At 38.9% G+C, this 21,284-nt stretch overlaps 1 protein-coding gene across 1 annotated transcript; it reads right to left on the reverse strand.

Annotated features, from left to right (window-relative positions):
- Nucleotides 1-16,828: 16,828 nt before the first annotated feature.
- On the reverse strand, nucleotides 16,829-17,670 carry LOC122687456 (keratin-associated protein 13-1-like). Its single transcript, XM_043892982.1, has one exon. It carries the CDS (start codon nucleotides 17,645-17,647, stop codon nucleotides 17,141-17,143), a length of 507 nt encoding a protein of 168 aa, XP_043748917.1. The 5' UTR covers nucleotides 17,648-17,670; the 3' UTR covers nucleotides 16,829-17,140.
- Nucleotides 17,671-21,284: the final 3,614 nt, after the last annotated feature.

The raw sequence follows: 21,284 nt of genomic DNA on the forward strand, positions 1-21,284 counted from the left end.
CACACTTTTGAGATGCTTATTCATACTGATTCATATAAAAAGGTTAAAAGAAATCTAAATAACAAAAATTTTATCTCAGATTCTTCAATCTTTATTGTCCCAAAGTTTTCATTATAAAACAAATTAATCTTTTACATTTATAAATCCAATAAGCAGTAAAAGAAACTCCTGGTCAATAATTAACTAATAATGATAACAATACTGTATATGGATACCAGAATAAGTGTGTTTATTTATATGTATGTCAGTTGCTCAGTCATGTCTGACTCTTTGTGACCCTGTGGACTGTAGCGCACAAGGCTCCTTTATTTATTTACTTAAGATAATTAAATAATGTTGAATTATGAAGTATATTTAATAATTGGGTGATTTCCATCACCAGTGCAGCTATATGATTTAAAGTTTAGGTCTATTACTTATTTTTACATTATGCAAGAACCAATTTCTAAGTGAGGCCGGGTGGTCTACAGATGGGTGAACAAGTTTTTGGGATCACAAAAAGGGTTGTTTCTTATGAGATTTAAGAGTTGACATTTTTCAAAAATATCTGTATATTCTATAAGTTAATGTCTAGAAGCCAGATCCACAGATTGGCCAAAAATAAAGATAGCTTGGGTGGTAGGATCTTGGTCCATAGCCCAGGGTAGGGGAACCCCAGACTCCATAACTCAGGGGTCTGAAGCCACTGGATCCACAACCAGGGAGGAGCAGCCTTTGGATCCAGGGTTCAGGGAGCAGTCCTTGCTGGACCTAAAGCCCAGAGACCTTGGGTGAGCAAGGACTGAAGAACGTAGAGGTCCCCGGGTGGTAGCAGGATGTCTGGCAGGGACTGGACACCACAGTCTGGGTTCTGATGGGCTCACAGCGGGTCTCCTGGCTGTAGAGAGAGGAGCCCAGCTGGCAGGAGCTGGGAGAGCAGAGGTCAGCCCTGTAGACCAGGCTACTGAGGAAGGAGGAGCCACGGGAGGAGCCTGAGGAGCGCAGGTGATTCCGGAGGGAGCGGGAGGAGAAGTTTCCAGAGCAGCAGTTGTAGGACACATTGACAGGAGATGCAAGGACAGTTTCTACCTCCTGGACTGTGGCATTTATACACTGTTAGCAATAGGTATTAACAACTGCGAGGTCATCATTTCCACATTTCTACCCCCTCATTTGCATGATGTTCTCTCAATCATCATTTCTGTAAGAGCGGCAGCCTGGTTTCCTACACATTGTAGTTATGCGGGCTGTAATAATTTTCATTACAACACAAAGCCAGTAAACTACTCATGTCACAAAGGTATGTCCCTTTTGTATCCATGACCACCCCATTGTGGTCTGTGTAGCCTGGTGGGCTACAGTTCACGGGATCGCAAAGAGTCGGAAATGTTTGAAGCTATTAACACACACACACACAAAGAATAAAGGACTTTCTTCAGGTACAAAGAAAATATTACCAGGGAGCAACATGGGGATGTAAGAAGAAATGTGAATGTATAGATAAACACAAATTGCATTTCAGTAAAAACTTTATAAATCAATAATTGAAAAGATTTTTGGTTTTAAAATATATATATAGCATTAAAATGCATGAGGACAACAACATCAAAAAAGAGAACAATTGGACTTAAGGTTTTCCAAAGTTTTAGCATGATTGTGGAAATATTAAAATAATAATTTATGGTAACAAGAAGTAAAATCAGGAAGGTACACTGAAATTTCTAAAAAAAATCTAAAATCAGTAAAACACCACAGGTATTACATTAAAAGTGGGAAATGATAATATTAAAAGTTTTGTTAATCAAGAAAAGGAAAAAAGTAATATAAAAGATTAAAAAATTTTAAAAATTCTAAAATTTTAGATATAAATTTTTATATGTACATATACATATGTGCATGTTCAGTCACTCAGTCCTGTCAGATTCTTTGTGACCACATGGACTGCAGCCCTCCAGGCTCCTGGGTCCATGGAATTTTTCTAGGCATGAATACTGGAATAGGTTGCTATTTCCTGTGTTTAATCACTCAGTCATGTCCAACTCTTTGCAACTCCATGGACTGTAGCCCACCAGGCCCTTCTGTCCATGAGGATTCTCCAGGCAAGAATACTGGAATGGGTTGCCATGCCCTCCTATAGGGGATCTTCCCAACCCAGGGATTGAACTGAGTCTCCTACATCTCCTGCACTGGCAGATGCATTCTTTACACTTTGCTCCCTGGGAAGCCCCATATGTGCATATATTTAGACATATCTTTATCCATATATCTATATGACACATAAAAGGAAAAAGAGTCTAATACAAAGATTCAGATTCAATTTTAAAAGAGTACCACAATATTCTGCTTTCAAGAGTAATCAATAAAAATAAAAGCATACAGAAATTTTGAAAGAAATGATATGAATTATCTAAAAAACAAAAGGGAGCTATTAATTTATTAATCTCAGTCATAGAAACTTAATTAATGATAAAGAGGAATGATCATAATTTTTAAAAAGGTGTGAGTTCTCCATGGATATCACACTCATAATGCTTAAGGATATGAAAAAGGAAGACAAAAACTAGTTAGAATGTAGAACACTTGACCAACACATTTAAGAGAACTGATCAAATCAAGGGTGGATGCATTGCACTCAAGGTCAACAAGCACAATCGTTTGAAGCACATAGGGAGTTTAACTGAAAATACTCTAATCATAAAGCAAACCTCCAACTCACATGATTATAATAACTCTTAGTATTGCTCTTGTCATCGAGGAAATAATTATAAGGCTGTGAAACATGATAGCTAGAAAAGAAAATCGCTAAATGTCTATTTGAAAATACACTTGTAAATAATCTGTCTTGGTACTTTTCAGCTGCTATTACAGATTATCATGGAATGGATGCTTTATCAAAACATTGATTTCTTATGTTCTGGAGGCTAAGAAGTTCAAGTTCAAGGCACCATGAGATGTCTGAATGTCTGATGAGACCCTTTCCTTGATGACCATCTTTGCACTGTAACCTCAGTATCAGAAGGACCAGGAGTTGCCTGCGGTTTCTTCTTTCAAGGGCACTAATCTTATTCAAAAGATTCCCATCTCTGATAACCACTGTGTTCAGAATTAGAAGTTAGCATTTAGGTTTTGGGGGCAAATGACAGTTCAAGACATTGTGTAATCCATGATTCAAAGAAAATATATCAATATGGACAATAGAAAATTCCTTGATCAGAATGACATTGAAGATAAAACACTAAAACTTAACAGGTTTTGGCCAATTCAGTTCTCTGAGGGTATTTTATACACTAAATGGGTATGTTTGAAAAGAAGAAAGGCTGAAGATCAAGAAGTTAGAATAAGGAATAACAAATCAAGACAAAAGAAAACAAAAAGAAGAAACAAATTGAAGATAGAAATTACTATAAGAGTAAAAAATTATTTGTGTAGAATATAACCAGGTCCAAAGTTGGTTCTTCAAAATTAATAACAAGAGTAGCATTCAAATTGAAAAAGAAGCATTATACAAGACTCCTACAAGAGAGAGCAAAGTGAGGAAATAACTGTTCCAAATGTAAATAACTCTTTTGCACATCTTTTATTTTCAGATATCCCAAATTAGAATTTCAATCTCATTCCTTCGTGCCAACCAAGCAGGGAAAATTTTCCGCTTAGTAATATCTTGTGCGTCTATATTTTCCATTTTCTTTTATTGCCAAACTTTCTCTTTTTTTCCCAAAGTAGCTTTGATGGAACAAATTCAGAGTTGATGAATGAAGAGCAAGGTCATTCTCAAGCAAAACCTTGAAGTAAGTGCATTTTCCTTAGGAACTATTTCTTCTGTAAGAATATCTTTTACCACACTAATGCATAAGTCCAATAGTTCCCTGCATTTTCTCCTCTCTAGTCATTCCTTAATAATAAGATATAAGTAGCAAATATTTCAATGAAACTGCTGACTCTCAGACAGTTACTAAATGGAGATCACATGTTATATTGGTACAAATTATGTTTCTGAAGATAGGTTTTTTTTTTCCCTAAAGGAAATTTGTTTATCAATATTTTAAAATATTGGAGAGTTTTAAATTAAAATGTTGGTTCCAAACTATGGAAATAATGGCCTCTAAAAATTGTTTTCATATCTGATTTCTATATATTTTTTTCAAATCTGTGGTTTATGGAACCATTATATTGTATAGATCCAATTTTTTCCACTCAATTATTTAAAAGACAAAAACTCCCTGGTGTCTCAGCTGATAAATAATCTGCCTGCAATGCTGGAGACCCAGGTTCGATCCCTTAGTTGGGAAGATACCCTGGAGAAAGGAACAACTACCCACTCCAGTATTCTGGCCTGGAGAATTCCAAGGGCTGTACAGTCCATGGGGTCGCAAAGAGTTGAACACAACTGAGTGACTTTCACCTAACTTACTAGCCATCCAGAGTATTCAACTTTGATTAATCACCTTAATAAGCAGGCAGGTATCATAAGTCATGACTTGGAATATTAAGACTGATGCCACCAGAAGGTGTCTTGTACACTTATTATCTAGAAAATTGTTATTGTTGTTCAGTCACTAAGTCAGGTCCAACTCTTTGCGATTCCATGGACAGCAGCACTCCAGGCTTCTCTGTCCTTCACTATTTCCTGGAGTTTCCTCAGACTCATGTCCATTGAGTGGGTGATGCCATCCAACCATCTCATCCTCTGTCATCCTCTTCTCCACCTGCCCTCAATCTTTTCCAGCATCAAGGTTTTTCCCAATGAGTCAGCTCTTCACATCAGGTGGCCAAATTATTGGAGTTTCAGCTTCAGCATCAGTCCTTCCAATGAATATTCAGGGTTGATTTCCTTTGAATTGGTTGGTTTGATCTCCTTGCAGTCCTAGGGCCTCCCAAGGGTCTTCTCTAGCATCACAACTCAAAAGCATCAATTCTTCAAAGCTCAGCCTTCTACATGGTTCAACTCTCACATCCATACATGACTACTGGAAAAGCCATAGCTTTGACTATATGGACCTTTGTCGGCACAGTGATGTCTCTGCTTTTTAACATGTTTCCTAGGTTTGTCACAGATTTTCTTCCAAGGAGAAAGTGTCTTTTAATTTCATAGGTGCAGTCATTGTCCACAGTGATTTTGGAGCACAAGAATATGAAATATGACTCTGTTTCCAATTTTTCCCCATCTATTTGCCATAAAGTGATAGGACCTGATGCCATCATCTTCATTTTTTGAATGCTGAGTTTTAAGCCAGCTTTTTCACTCTCCTCTTTCACCCTCATCAAGAGACTCTAGTTCCTCTTTGCTTTCTGCCATTAGAGTGGTATCATATGCATATCTGACGCTATTGATATTTCTTCTGGAAATCTTGATTCCAGCTTGTGCTTCATCCAGCCTGGCATTTTGCATAATGTACTCTGAATATAGGGCTTCCCTTGTGGCTCAGCTGGTAAAAAATCTGCCTGCACTGCAGGAGACCTGGGTTCAATCCCTGGGTTGGAAAGATCCTCTGGGGAAGGGAAAGGCTACCCACTCCAGTGTTCTTGCCTGGAGAATTCCATGGACTGTCTAGGCCATGGGGGTCACAAAGAGTCTGACACAAGTGATGGACTTTCACTCACTTCATTCTGCATATAAGTTAAGTAAGCAGGGTGACAATATACAGCCTTGATAGACTCCTTTCCCAATTTTAAACCAGTCTGTTGTTCCATGTCCAGTTCTAGAGAATATTTCTATTATATATATTTACCCAGTGGAGACTAGGAGTCATTTTGCATCCCACAAAATGATAAGTAGTCACTGGTCAGGCTACCATAACTAAGAAAGAATCTTAAGAATGGGAAAACAATTCAACCCATATCTTAATGTCATTTTCTTCCATTGGCAAGCAAATGTATTTTCCTTCTTCACTAATAGTCAACTCAGTCTATGCATTCAGCCAGTCTGCTGGTGAGACATTTTCTCCGTCTTTTGTTGTCTGCAGTTCTCTTCAGTTTTGAAGCACATATTTTCTGTTCCTGGTTTTCAAATATGAAATCTTCATTTTGTCATACTTTTTAATATTTCAGTCAATTTTCTCTTAAAATAATTTATATTTCAGTCCTATTGTTACTTTTTGAAGGTAATCAGCTTTCTTCCCCATGCAACTTAGAAATATTTCTCTTGTCACTGATTTAGGTGTGTGTAGGTGTATTCTCTGTATTTTTCCAAATTTCAGTTGGCAACACTTATTTGAATTTGTTTTAGAAAATCCATAGCATTTTATCCCTGAATATATTTCCTTCTCCATTCTCTTTTCTGTTTTAGAACTTCAAACACAAATATGCTAAATCTTTTCACTATGATCCATATCTTCTTAAACTCTGTTCTCTATATTTTATCTCCTCTTTTCTCTGTGCATTAGTTTAGATAAATGATTCTCAATCAGAAGATAATTTCCTTTTAGTCCACTAGGGATTATCTGACAATATCTGGAGAGACAATTTTGTTTGTAATGACTCAGGAATTCTCTGATCTGCTTTAGGTATCCATTGCTTCTTTTTTAAAACAGCTTGAATACATGTAACTCCATGGCTGATTCATGTCAATGTATGACAAAACCCACTGCAATGTTGTGAAGTAATTAGCCTCCAACTAATAAAAATAAATGAAAAAAAATAATTTGAATTTTAAATATATATCTTTGCCACAAATCTATTCAAGGAGCTAAACATACATTGAATAGGTCATTCTTTGAACATTGATTAAAGCACTATTTAGGGATAATGTCTTTTTGTGTTGGTGTGCTCCGGCTCAGTCATGTCTGATTTTTGTGACCCCATGGACTGTAGCCCTCTGTAGCCATCATTTCCTCCTCCACAGGATCTCCCCGACCCAGGGATTCAAGCCACATCTCCTGAAAGTAATCCACTTTCATTACTCAAAAATCTATTTATCTTGGTCTCTTAAGTTTTCATTAAATACTTGGCCTGTAAACATTGAGCATGTTACCAAAATAAATAAATAAATAAGCAAGGAGTGTCTCCAACTTTATATTGAGATCAGAATGAAATAGTCAAATTGGCTGATATAAAGGCTTTTGTTTTCATCTAAATTTCATTTGGGCTTTAGGAAAGCACTGATGTGGAATCGCAGGCTGTATCTGTGATTCTGAAGCTGTATCCTTCCCGCTAAAATCATTGTCTATATCTTCTCATACATATGAAAAAGTGAATTACATTAGAAATTCAACATTAGAAATATGAATCTGCTCAATTTTAACAAATATTTGGTAAACTCAGAATTTATTCAGTGTTCATGTGGACCTTTAAATTGGTCTTTTCTCTAGTTTTTCTTTCATTTATTACACTAGCCGTATAAATCTAACAATGTAAATCTATTCATGAAATTCCCCTTGAATCTGTCAGCTTCACAATTATATTCCCTCTGTCCATATAGATAAGACTCATATTCTTTGATAGAATCAAAATTTATCCTGATTCTGAGAGTTTTATTCAATAAAGCTCCAAAACTTCAAAACATGAATATTTAGTAACTGTGGTCTGAATGAGAAAAATATCCATTGTTCAAAGATTAGATCAAATCTACAACATTTTTTGTTGTTGTTGTTTAGTCACTAAGTCACTTTCAACACTTTGGCAACCCCATGAACTGTAGCCTGCTGCGCTCCTTTGTCCACGGGATTTCCCAGGCAAGAATATTGAAGTGGGTTGTCATTTCCTTCTGCAGGGAATCTTTCTGATCCAGGGATCAAACTCGAGTCTCCTCTGACTCCTGCATTGCCAGGTAAAATCTTTACCACTAAGCCACCAGGAAATACCCTACAACAATTTAGGCTTCCAAAATGTCCTCCACAAGCATGTTGAGCTTTTGCTTAGCTGATAAATCAAATCAGCACAAATTCTGGTCAAAATATATAAACAATAACATAAAAATATTTCAATACCAGGATGAATTAATTTATTGGGTTATAATCCTTTAACTTTGTATCCATTTGGGGCAAAAAGTAAATTAACATAAATTCCATTAGGAATGTTGATATTATACTTATTTGGGGGCTTATGTCTTCAGATTCACAGGATTCAGGAATCAGTCTGCTAGCCTGCATTTGACAGAAAGAGATGGAGTGAGGCATGGTGACCAAGGAGGAAGAAGATAGGTGTCAATGGGAATAATGAGCACGATGGAACTAGAGCAGGCAGCTTGATGGATTGACTCAGAAATACAGAACTCAACAAACTGACCAGTAAAAGGCAGATAGGTAGATAGGTTGGTTACAAATTAGCTAGAGGCTCCTGGAAGACAAGTATGTTGGATGGCAGAAACTGGGTACAAAGCTCAAGGTAGGGAAGTCCCAGACTCCATACATCAGGGCTCTGAAGCCAAGGGATCCACAGCCCAGGAAGTAGCAGCTCTGGATCCAGAACCCAAGGACCTAAAGCCCAGAGACCCAGGGTCCTGATGGGCTCACAGCAGGTCTCCTGGCTGTAGAGAGAGGAGCCCAGCTGGCAGGAGCTGGGAGAGCAGAGGTCGGTGCTGTAGACCAGGTTGCTGGGGAAGGAGGAGCCACAGGAGTGAGAGAATCAATTCCTAGGCAGGTTGATAAAATGTCCGGGGTTCCCGAGGAGGAGAGAGGGATCTGGGCTTTCGATGGGGGTCTGGAATTCTCAAGGAGGAGGAAAGCACAAACCACAAACTTTCTTTTTCTTTTTTTTTCCTCTACATTCCTCAGTCTGAGTTGCATAAAATGGCTTTTTTCTTTAAGCCCAGAACTGATGATTACACAACAAACAACTCAGCTTAAACTCTGCTAAGGATTCAATTCAGTTCAATTCAGTTCAGTCGCTCAGTCGTGTCCTACTCTTTCTGACCCCATGAACCGCAGCACACCACCCCTCCCTGCCCATCACCAACTCCTGGAGTTCACCCAAACCCATGTCCATTGAGTCGGCATCTCATCCTCTGCCATCCCCTTCTTCCGCCTTCAGTCTTTCCCAGCATCAGGGTCTTTTCAAATGAGTCAGTTCTTCGCATCAGGTGGCCAAAGTATTGGAGTTTCAGCTTCACTACAAGTCCTTCCAATGAACATTCAGGACTGATTTCCTTTAGGATGGACTGGTTGGATCTCCTTGCAGTCCAAGGGACTCTCAAGAGTCTTCTCTAACACCACAGTTCAAAAGCATCAATTCTTTGGGGCTCAGCTTTCTTTATAGTTCAATTCTCACATCCGTACATGATTACTAGAAAAACCATAGCCTTTGTTGGCAAAGTAATGTCTCTGCTTTTTAATATGCTGTCTAGGTTGGTCATAACATTCCAAGGAGTAAGCATCTTTTAATTTCATGGCTGCAGTCACCATCTGCAGTGATTTTGCAGCCCTCCACAAAAAAGGTCTGTCACTGTTTCCATTGTTTCCCCATCTATTTCCCATGAAGTGATGGGACCAGATGCCATGATCTTAGTTTTCCGAATGTTGAATTTTAAGCCAACTTTTTCACTCTCCTCTTTCAATTACTAGGGATTATATAACAACAACGTATCCTGCTTGAGGACAGTTTCTCCTTCCTGAAAACCTTCTGACTAATCCAGATACCTTAGAGTGTAAATTATGGGAGTGGGTCTGGTAGGATCTTTCTATTGTTAAATTCTAATCCTGTTACCTTGAAATGTAAATTGTGGGAGTAGATCTGGTAAAATTTTTACAACCTTGAGACATTCTTTTGATTTATTGCAATAACTAATTTAAAAAGTACATAACTCCCTTCCTAACACTAGTGAGGGGGCACCCTCCATCCTCCTTCTGATGTCTGTGTCAGAAGCTTTTGCTGTCCCTTTTACTTTAATAAAACTCTGCTACACAAAAGCTCTTTAGTGATCAAGCCTGGTCCCTGGTCCTAAAGCTAAATCTTCTTTGGAGATTAAGAATGCGACACTGTTCACTGTAAGCTATCAGGAGGAGCCTAGGTAACATCAGTAGACCCCAAGGGAGTTTGAGGAGAAGTTTGCAGTGCAGCAGTTATAAGACATCGTGCTGGGAGATGTGAGTTCAGCAGAATTACACTAAAAATATTCTGAGGTCTAAGGTCATCTTGTGGACTAGGTAATTATACCCTTCTTGTCAGTTGGAATGGCACAGGACTAGTGCGATCCTCTCCCATTTGCACCCCTCTTCTGCATGTGTGTAATTCATTAAAAAGTGTGTTGTTCTGTAATTACATGTAAATTACTAGCTTCCTACCTATTGTATTTATTGATGGCATGATTTCAGTTCAGTTCAGCTCAGTCACTCAGTCGTGTCCGACTCTTTGCGACCCCATGAACTGCAGCACACCAGGCCTCCCTGTCCATCACCAACTCCCGGAGTTTACTCAAACCCATGTCCATCGAATCGGTGATGCCATCCAACCATCTTATCCTCTGTTGTCCCCTTCTCCTCCTGCCTTCAATCTTTCCCAGCCTAAGGGTCTTTTCAAACGAGTCAGTTCTTCACATCAGGTGGCCAACATTTGGAGTTTCAGCTTCAACATTAGTCGTTCCAATGAACACCCAGGACTGATCTCCTTTAGGATGGACTGGTTGGATCTCCTTGCAGTCCAAGGGACTCTCAAGAGTCTTCTTCGACACCATAGTTCAAAAGTGTCAATTCTTCAGTGCTCAGCTTTCTTTATAGTCCAACTCTCACATCCATACATGATCACTGGAGAATGATGACTACTGCCATGATTTATTATATCTCAAAGCTAATGACTATTCATATACGGAAATTCTAGCACAATTTGTCAGTTATCTTCATTCTATTAAGGCCAGGAAAGCACCCCCCACCCCCGCCTTTTTGCTGTTCCCGCCTGTGACGCCGCGTACATCTCTTCCTGCTTTGCTCTGCAATGTCGTCACTTCTCTAGGCTGTCAAGAGATCAGTGGCATAGCGTTGCTTCTTATAAGGATGCTTTTCATGATTGATTCTCCTTGTCACTACTGATTCACATGCTTCAAATTTATTTTCCATCTATCACACATTATTATATACTGCTGCTCACATCCAACGGAGGGAAGAAAAATGGCACATAATGAGAAGTGGCTGGAAACAGAAAGGAAGCAGGCAAACATTCAAAGACAAAGTGACTTCAGAAGACTGAACTGGGATGGAGTCACAGGAAAAATTGATACGGGGCGTGTGGAGAGGGAGTGGGGATAATGACGTTAGTGTGAGAAGCTGGGGAAAGGGATGAAGAGAGGGAAGTCAGGTGTCTCTTCTACTTACCTTGAGACTATGGCTCTAAATGCCATTAAGAAAAATAAATAGAGTAGAAAAAGATAGAAAGCAAATATGTACAGTAGGCCCCTTAAACATGAACTTTCAAGTTGCAAACTTTCAAAGATGCAAACATGCATTCCATCAGTGTCAGACATGAGTGAAATTACAGCTTTCCCTCCACCTCCTGTTGCTGACGACCCTTCAGGTCTCCCATCTCCCACCTCCTCTCTCTCCTCTAGTAACTAACTGTTGCCAGTCACTCGATGCCAGCCCCTGTATGCCAGTACTTGTACTGTACCACTGTACTTTTCAAGGTGCTGTACCGTAAGGTTAAAACATTTTATTTATTTTTGTGTTTGTTTTTTATGTATTATTTGTGTGCCATGTATTATAAACTTATTATAGTACAGTACTATATAGCCAACTGTGTTCCCTGGGTACCTAAGCTAGCTTTCTTGGGCTTATGAACACATTCTTGAAACTGAACTTGTTCATCTGTAGGAGACTTACTGTATTTTCCTATATTCTTATTAACATCATAAAAATTTAAAAAGAATCTGAGATCTGCATCCTAGAACAACTCAGGCTTTTCTCCCTCAGACTTGTTTTTTGTGCACTTTCAAAGTCAATTCCTTTTCTATAATTTCTTTCAAAAATACCTTTTTCTTTTGTCACTCCTGTTCTACATTTTATTTTTTTCCTTTGAATAGCACAATAACTGAGTCCTCATTTCCAGTGGGTTAATTATCTCAGATAAATTTGCATTGAAATAAACATAGAAGTTCTTTAGACTGAAGGAAATAATTTTAAAAGGAAACATTAAACTTCAAGAAAGAATAGAGAGAATATGTGCCAGTTGGATTCTCTAGGAAGCAGGCATTGAGACAGGCATGGGGGAGCAAAAGTTTGCAAAAGAGCAGGACATGTGAAAGAAAAAAAGCCAGCTGACCACCTTGTTCAGTTATTCACAATGGGCTGCCTTGAGAGAAACCTGACCATGGCTTGAAATCTGAGTCAGATCTGAAAGACGCCAGCAGAGAGAGGCTGTCCGGTGACCTCACTGTCACAGTTGGATAGCTATTCTTCATCTGAAGAGATGTGATGTGAGTTTCAGTGCATATCTGTCCCTGTCACGGTTCGCCATTTGCACCTTGAGAGTCAACCTATCAGGAGAGAGATTCTCCATGGCTCTGGTCTGCCTCCCTTCCAGGGGAAATGTACAAGAGTGACTCAGCCTGATGAAACAGACTCTGTCTCTGTATTTGATCCTAGAGCTGCCATGGGTATTCATTATCTCCCTCCTTCACAACTCACTGTAACTTTGCCTTGCCCTCATTTACCACCTCTATTGGTCTCAGTGGACTTCTGGGTGGTATCGTCCCTGCCTTTATTCCTGAGAGGTATGAGAAGGCAATGCTAACCCACTCCAGTATTCTTGCCTGGAGAATTCCATGGACAGAGGAGCCTGGAGGGCTACTCACTGCCCTTGGGGGTTGCAAAGAGTTGCATACACTTGGCATGAACTCATAGCCATACCCTTTTCTTGCCAGAGTTACTGTATAGGACAAATTACATCCTCAATTGGACAGGAAATTTCAAGGGCCATCCAAGTAGGTCCACGGAGCTCCACACATGTTCCCTCCTGCCCTCACTGTGCGCAGGAACCCTGCGTGCTCTGTCGCTTCAGCAGTTGTGTCTAATTCTTTGTGACCCCAAGGACTGCAGCCCTCCAGGCTTCTCTGTCCGCGAAAATTCTCCAGGCAAGAATCCTGGAGTGGGCTGCCATTTCCTCCTCCAGGGCATCATCCCCACAGTAACCCTACCACTTTCTATTAATCAGGATTATCTACTGTTAGATTAGATATTAACTCTCTCTCTTTTTTTTTTTTTTTTTGCCTGAAACAAGCAACCCAAAGTGCTCAGCCAGCAACCATATTTGTAGTTTAATGAAACCCTTGATTGATGTGTCCTTTAGTAAGTTTCTCTTTGGGAACAGTGCTTCTATCTTTGGAAATTCCAGTTGCAGAAATAGGAAGTACCAAGCACTTTAATGGGTCATTGAGAACAATAATAACTGGATATCTGGAACCCGGTGTTTGAGTGCATTGCTTGCCTGCTCCAAGCAAACTTCAGTTTTTGCTGGCAGTGGGACTATTTAATGCACCATAAGGCAGACAGCGTCAGGGTCCGGTGTTTTTGATATATATTAATGGACCTCAGTTCTTGCTGCCTCACTATGAAGTGGCTTTCCTGATTGGACACTGCTTTGTGAGGAATTCCACGTGGGTGGATAAAATTTTTCATCAGCTCCTGAATAAGGATGCTGCTGAGATAAGCATGAAAAAACAGAGGCTTACTCTGAATCGGTAAGCATGTGTTTGAGGATGCACCACTGATCCATTCACGACAGAAGGGGCCATGTTTAATTGCAACCTAGTGACCAGTTGGTTTCCTTGAGGAATTGCGCCACATTGGGAGTTTAGCCTTGGCCTCTATTGCTGACAGATTGGACCTTTGCTGTGGCATTGATTGTATCAGATGTGTAAGTGGGAGTTTATGCTGTTGGACCCATCTACAGTCTCTTGTGGTCACTTATTCACATGCTCACCTTGCCAGCATTGTTAGGACTTCTGGCAAAGGCAAGCTGGCATTAATTGACAGTCATTTTTTCAACTTGATTTTTTAGTTCCTCTTCCATGACGGATGCATTCTGGTAGGCATTGAAAAGAAATAATAAAGATCTTCACACTTTGGACCCACTTGTGTATATCCATCAACAAGTCTGTATACCAGATTTTATTGTCTTATTGTTCTAATATTCTCCCTTCCAGCTTTCTAACTAGCTGGCCAGGTCAATTACCACTGTCTAGGAATCTAGATGTATTATCAACTGGGGCTACTTTTCTCTTTTACACAAGTGGATAACCAGATCTAGACCTACAATTCTACCCATAGAGGAAATGTTTTTACCTCATCGCGGTCTTTACGTGCAATGGGTCAACTTATCCGCGAACGTCACTGGGATGTTTCCTTCCTCCTTCAGCTGGTCATTTGAGGCACCCAGTGTGACCACACATGTGACCTGTGAAAGGAGCGGTGCTACAACGCTGCTTATAACAGGTGGTCTGGGCCGACTTTCTTCTTTTGCTAGTGCTCATTTCTGAATAAGCTACTTTCTGTTTAAAAGATTTTTTTGATGTGGACCTGTTTTAAAGGCTTTATTGAATTTGTTGCAGTATTGCTTCTCTTCTATGTTTTAGTTTTTTGACCACAAGGCATGTGAGATCTTAGTTCCACAACCAGGGATTCAATCTGCACCCCCTGCATTGGAAGGTGAAGTTTTAACCACTGGGCCACCAGGGAAGTTTCAAGCTATTTCCATCTTACCATGGATTCCTACTGAGTCCACCGACTTAGTGATTTGGAATTTTCATCAGAACGCAGCTCATGATGGACAGCTACAGCTCATGATCACTTGGTCCATGGTCAAGTTTTGTACCTCTACCATGCTCAGTTATTAAAGGATTTGATTTTCCAAAGATATGTTAATTTTTCACTACAGATTATAACATCTTCTACAATTTTATTTGCCTATGTTGTGATTTATCCATTGAGGTTGCCATGAACATCACGTTGCAGGTTTACTTTATATCTTTCAGTACCACAGATGCCACCAACACCATATGGTTTGCCAAACTGTTTGACCCAACCAATGGGCTTACTTGCATCTGAAACTCAACTTAGAGAATCCTGCTCCTGGCCTAAAGGAAGTTGTGCATATAGTCCAGAGAGGTATTTACTTGGTGAGCCTGATTTCTCCAGAACCCAAAAAATTCTACCAGAAACTCTGCTACTCTATTTGCAGTATGGAATTTAAGACTTTAACTGTTTATTATGTATTTTATATTATTATATTGTGTTATATATTAATAGGAACATATTTATATAAAATGAGGAAATATAGTAATATACCACTTTACACAATATTTGGCAAAAGCTTTATTTTTTAAAGTATTTAAGATTGTTTAAACAAATATAGAAAATAGAATGAAAATGACCAAGCAGAAAGCTATCTCAACAGTATATAAACATATACTGTTTATATGTATAACATATATGTATATCAGTATATATATATATATACTGTTTAGAGATGAATCCTAAGACTAATGTGATCCAAAATTCAGGATGTCCAAAACAATGACGTGAAACAGACCTATTAAATATTTGTAGCCTGATTTTCCATTACTAATCCATACAAACTGTAACTTGATTTTCAATAATTCCCTAAACACAAGTACATTTGTACTTCTCTGCTTTGTTCATTTTATTTCATCTTCTCAAAGTTCTCCTTATTCCATCCCAAATTGCTTATGTCTTTACTTCTTAAGTTAGTCATTTATCATAAAGTCTTGAACCTTGGTTTCATTGTAAGACTGGGACCTACAGTGAATCCTTGATCTGCTTTGAGTCCTCATTTCCTTATGTATAAAATTACTAGTTCATAAAATGTGTTTCTCGTGATCCTTATAGAGACCTGAAAAACAATGAAAGGGAAAATTTATTGAACATTTCTCTTTATCTCTGTATAAAGATACTGTCTTTTTGTTATTAGCTTTAGACCGCATCAGCATGTTATCTATTTTTACATCATGTTGTTTTCTGAAGCATTTAATCTATAAAATACCAGAATGGCAACATAAAGTCAAGAAGTGTGTAAATATATGATAAGATATGAATGAAGCAATAATTTCCAAAATGAAAGGCTTGTGTTTTTCCAGCCATGTTTAGTTGGATTTTGGATACAGAAAGGTGAGACTCTACATCTCATGAACATAATTAATTCTCAACAAAGGTAATTGACTTCCTCCTCCCACCTGTGAAGAAATAAATTACATATAACAGTTTAGGTGAGATGAAGGAATAAGGGATTTTTTGCCATCCAACATGGATTGAATCAAAGAAAGCTCTTTAAAGTAATGTACAAAATTTCCTATATAATCTAAAAATTTCCCCAATGGTTGTATTTTCCAAGTTCCTTGCTTCCTCCTTCAGTCAACAAACATCAATGCCCCGCATCTTTTGAAGAAAATGTGTTTTATGCCATTCCTGAGATTTTATGCACATGAAGTCTATGTATGCCATATAAGGATTCCAGAAAGCAGAAGTTTTGAAGGAAAATATTTAAAGCCCATGATGTGTATGCTCAGTAGCTTCAGTTGTGTCCGACTCTTAGGGACCCCATGGGATCTAGCCCTCCAGGCTTCTCTGTTCATGGGCTTCTCCAGACAAGAATACTGGAATGGGTTTCCATGCCCTCCTCCAGGGGATCCTCCTAACCCAGGGATCGAAACTGCATTTCCTGATTGTAGGCAGATTTTTTTTACCACTGAGCCACTGGGTAAGCCCCAAAGCTCACAATAAATTAGTTCAAATCTGTCAGTACTGGGTTTCCAAAGTTGGCTTTCAAAGGTATAGTAAACTTAAACCTAAATATTCCTCCATAAAAAAGCAAAAGGAAGAAAAAAAAACAAAACTTAACCAGTTAAAACTAACAATAAAATTAGCATCATATTTAGAAGCCAGATTGAATGAGTTTGTTATATTTATTTAGGCTTTTATGTATTCTGTGAATACATGAACAAGGATTCCATTAACTCATTAACATTAATTCGTTTCTTAACATAAATTTCATTAATTGATCTAGCAATATATTGCATTCATTTTACTAACTCCATTAATGCATTCAGTAAATCAATCAATAAAATTAATCATTAAATATGTGTGGCAGACCATTTTTGGTCAGTAATTTATGACTGGGAAAAATGTGATAAGTCCTTAATCTTCCTGAAGATCATGAAGATGATAGAAGCTCTGTTCAGAGATTGGACACATTGCTCAAAACATCTGAACTCTTCACAAGCTGATCAACAGAAGACAGACCCACAGGTTGGCCTGTAACAAGAAGAGTGGCAACTCCTGGAGGCAAAGGTTGGACGGCAGAATCCGGATCCACAGCCCAGGGAAGGGAAGCCACAGATGCCATAGCCCAGGCGTCTGAAGCCACGGGGTCCACAGCCCACTGCGTAGCAGCTTCTGGATCCAGAGCTGAGGGAGCTGCAGCTGCTGGACCTGAAGCCCAGAGACCCAGGGAGAGTCGTCTGGCAGGGACTGGAGAACGTGGGGGTCCTCGGGCGGCGGCAGGACGTCTGGCAGGGACGGGACACCACACGGAACGTCTGGGTCCTGATGGGCTCACAGCAGGTCTCCTGGCTGTAGAGAGAGGAGCCCAGCTGGCAGGAGCTGCGAGGGCAGAGGTCAGCGCCGTAGACCAGGTTGCTGGGGAAGGAGGGGCCACAGGAGGCGCCTGAATAGCGCAGGTGGTCCCCGAGGGAGCGGGAGGAGAAGTTTCTGGAACAGCAGGTGTAGGACATCTTCGCAGGTGATGTGAGCTCAGGTGAAGGACTAGAAGATTCTGAGGTTTAACGTCACCTCCCGGGCTGGGGCGCTTTTATACTGAGCCATGGGTGTGGCATTCTTCACAGTCACCTTTCTCATGCTTGTAATCGTTCATCTCCAAATGTGTAATTCAATAATGTTTTCTGTAATTGCAGATGAAAAATTCCTTTCATCTCATATTCGTGGGTAAATTCACCACATTGTTAAAGGACTAAGCTGATGACGTGTTCCTAAGTCAGAAATTCTATGACTACCTGCCTTTAATGCCATCACTGCCAGAAAATACCCTACTCTTCTCAATGGTTGGAGATCCTCCGTGCATTTGACTGTGTATCACCTGGGGATGCTTAGCTCTAAGGGCAGGGATTAAGATGAAGTAAATATTAATAGTCTTTCTTTGTCAGTGGTATAGACACTCTATTTGCCATCAATAAGTTTCTTTCTCTAAACTTATTTCATTGCCTAAAATTGTTTTTATATACATTTGGTTCTCAAATTCTTTGGAAAGGGAAAATTGAAAAGTTTAATGTATACAGATTGTCCCTCTTGTCTTCCGTATTTAAAATTTTCTAGAGATCTTTCTCTTCTAGAACAACGCCAATCAAGCAATACTTTCTGAACATTTTTACTTTCAGATTTCATACAATTTTCTTTTTCACTGTAAAACATACTTTTTATTTACTCTATTTCTTTAAAATTATTTTTCTACTGTAAAATAACCAAATAGGTTCTTTTTACAGTTTTCCATATCAGGTAAGCCCAAAATGAACAAATTAAAAAGACAATAATCACAAGAGAAAATTTGGAATTGCATGCAGGAGCATAAAAGAGGACTAAATATGAGTGAATTATGTGTAAATACACATTGTGCACAATTCTAACAAAATTCTTAATCTGTAAGTGGGAGTAAACTAATAAATTTAAGAATGATCACTAAAATCTAAGATACTGCTTAAAATTAAAAGTTTGGAAAAAATAACAAAAGAATAAAATTATGGCATTAAACCATTTTATTATGCCCCAAAAGTATGAAAGGAGACATAAAGAAATTTAAAGATGGACCAGATAGCAACAAAATAGTAAATACATAGGTAGAAATCTGACTGTATGTATACTTAAATATCACGTGACAAAATAGTCCATATATAAAACTGAACTGAAAATGAAATTTATTTTCTACCTAAACTAGATTTTCTTAACTATAAGAAAACAGAAAAGGAAAAAGTAAAAGATATATCCAGGAAAAGAAACAAACAAACAAAAACAATACTAGGGCCACTTTATTAGTCTCAAAGTTTGCTATATGAGAAGCCTTTTTTTTAATTGAATATATTAAGCAAGATATTTCTTGACAGTCATTCTGTCAGACTTCCAGGATGATACACATTATTAGTCATTCAAATGTTACCGTAAAGGCACACTATCCATTAGAGTAGCCTCTAGTCATATGTTTCAAGCTCAATTTCTATAAATTATATTAAATTTCAGTTCCTCAGTTGTATTCACCACATTCCAAGTGCACAGCAGATAATATGTGATTAATGGATACCTAACATTGGAAATTGCTAGTAAAAAATATTTCAGCATCAAGAAAAGTTCTATGGAACAGTACTACCTTAGGGACCACAGGCAATTGTTGATTTGCTAATTAATACTTTTACTGTTTTTGTACAATACAAAATGTGGGAAACCCATTTATCCTTATCCCAATTCATGTGTTATGATTTCACTATTTTCATTTTGTGTATGCTTACTCATATTCTATTCATATTGTATGTGTTTCCCTATGTTGCCATAGGCAATATTTGATTATATATTTGTTGTTGTTTTTGTTTAGTTGTCAAGTCTCACTCTTGAGATTCCATGGATTGGGATTTCCCAGGCAAGAATATTGGAGTGGGTTGCTGTTTCCTCCTCCAGGGGATCTTCCCAACACAAGGACTGAACTTGGGTCTCCTGCACGGCAGATAGATTCTTTACCACTGAGCCACCGGGGAATATTTTTTTGTTTACCCTTCCTTCCTTCTCACATCTTTTTGTTGTACCATAGGGCTTCCCTGGTGGCTTAGCAGTAAAGAATTTGCCTGCCGATGCAGGAGATGCTGTTTTGATCCCTGGGTGGGCAAGGTTCCTCTGGAGAAGGACATGGCAATCCACTCCAGTATTCTTGTCTGGAAAATCGCATGGACAGAGGAACCTGGAGGGCTGCAGTTCATCAGGTCACAGAGTTGGACACAACTGAGCCACTGAACCCACAGGATCACTTTGGTTTTGACCATGTATAGCTATTAATTATATATATTTATAGCTGGAAGGCTAGTGACAAGTTGTCTAAACTTTTAGTTGTCTGAAAATGCCTATTCCATTTTGAAACAGATACTAGTCAAGTATTCTAGTTTCAAAGTTTTCATAAACAAACCCACATAAATGTGTTTACTGCACTAGTGCGGGGTTGCCACACAAACTAGTTGTCAATATTTAAAAATCAAAAGATTACACAGAATGTGGACTTATGACTTTCAAAATTTCTGAAGATCTGGTTATACCTGGGCCCCTCTCTTGCCATTGCCTGGAGCTGAACACAAGCTGCTCCATTCATATGGAGGATGTGTCCACTAGATCCCTAAGTCTCTGAACACCCAGTAATTTCAGTTACCATTAATCATAGAGCCGGCACTGCTTTTATCCTGTTAATGCTAGTATAAATAGGAGAATGAGGGACGACTTAGAGATTAAAAAAATTATACAAATGAGCTCAAAACAGAAACAGACTCAAGACTTCAGAGGACAATTGTGGGGGGGTGGGGATGGAGGATGGAGTAGGAAATGGCAACCCACTCCAATATTCTTGCCTGGAAAATTCCACGGACAGAGGAGCCTGGCTACAGTCCATGAGGTCACAAGACTGAGCGACTAAATATGAGGACTGGTGGGGGGGAGGGTATGGGGGGGGGAAAGGTGGGAAAGAGGGGTAGATTAAGAATTTGGGATTGACATGTACACACAGCTGTATGTGAAATAGATAGCCAACAAAGACCTGCTCTATAGCACGGGACACTCTAGTCAACACTCTGTGATGACCTAAATGGGAAAAGAATTTGAAAAAGAATAGATACATGTGTGTGTATAACTGAACCACTTTCCCATACACCTGAAACTAACACATTATTAATCAACTGTACTCTATTATAAAATAAGAATTAAAAAAAATTGTTTGTGTAAACAAATTGTGAAGGATATTCTCCTGTGTTTAACAGGAAAATATCGTGTATCTGTGCTCTTGGGCTAGAATATTCAGTTATGGAACAGATCACAAGTCAGTTAAACCACCTCACTTATGTCTGTGATCCTCTGACTTTATATGTCAGCAGGATTTTACATACTGGGTAAAGACTTAAATCTTAATGCTGAATACACAACAAACCAACCTGAAACTAATAATTTTTTAAAATCTCAAGTGATTGAACTCCTTTCCTGGCCACTCCACTTGTGATCGTGATGCACCAACACTGTTAAATTAAAGGTTTAACTTTTAGCCAGCTGCCCATAGGAGATGCTTATCGCTGGGTGAAATCGTGCGGTATGCCTGACAAGTGTAACCACTTTTGTACA

This window comes from Cervus elaphus, chromosome 31 (assembly GCF_910594005.1).
Source record: "Cervus elaphus chromosome 31, mCerEla1.1, whole genome shotgun sequence".
Classification (NCBI taxonomy): domain Eukaryota; kingdom Metazoa; phylum Chordata; class Mammalia; order Artiodactyla; family Cervidae; genus Cervus; species Cervus elaphus.

Excerpts from the sequence above, each read along its gene's own strand:
- LOC122687456 (XM_043892982.1), bottom strand. The coding sequence starts at position 17,647 with ATGTCCTACACCTGCTGTTCCAGAAACTTCTCCTCCCGCTCCCTCGGG.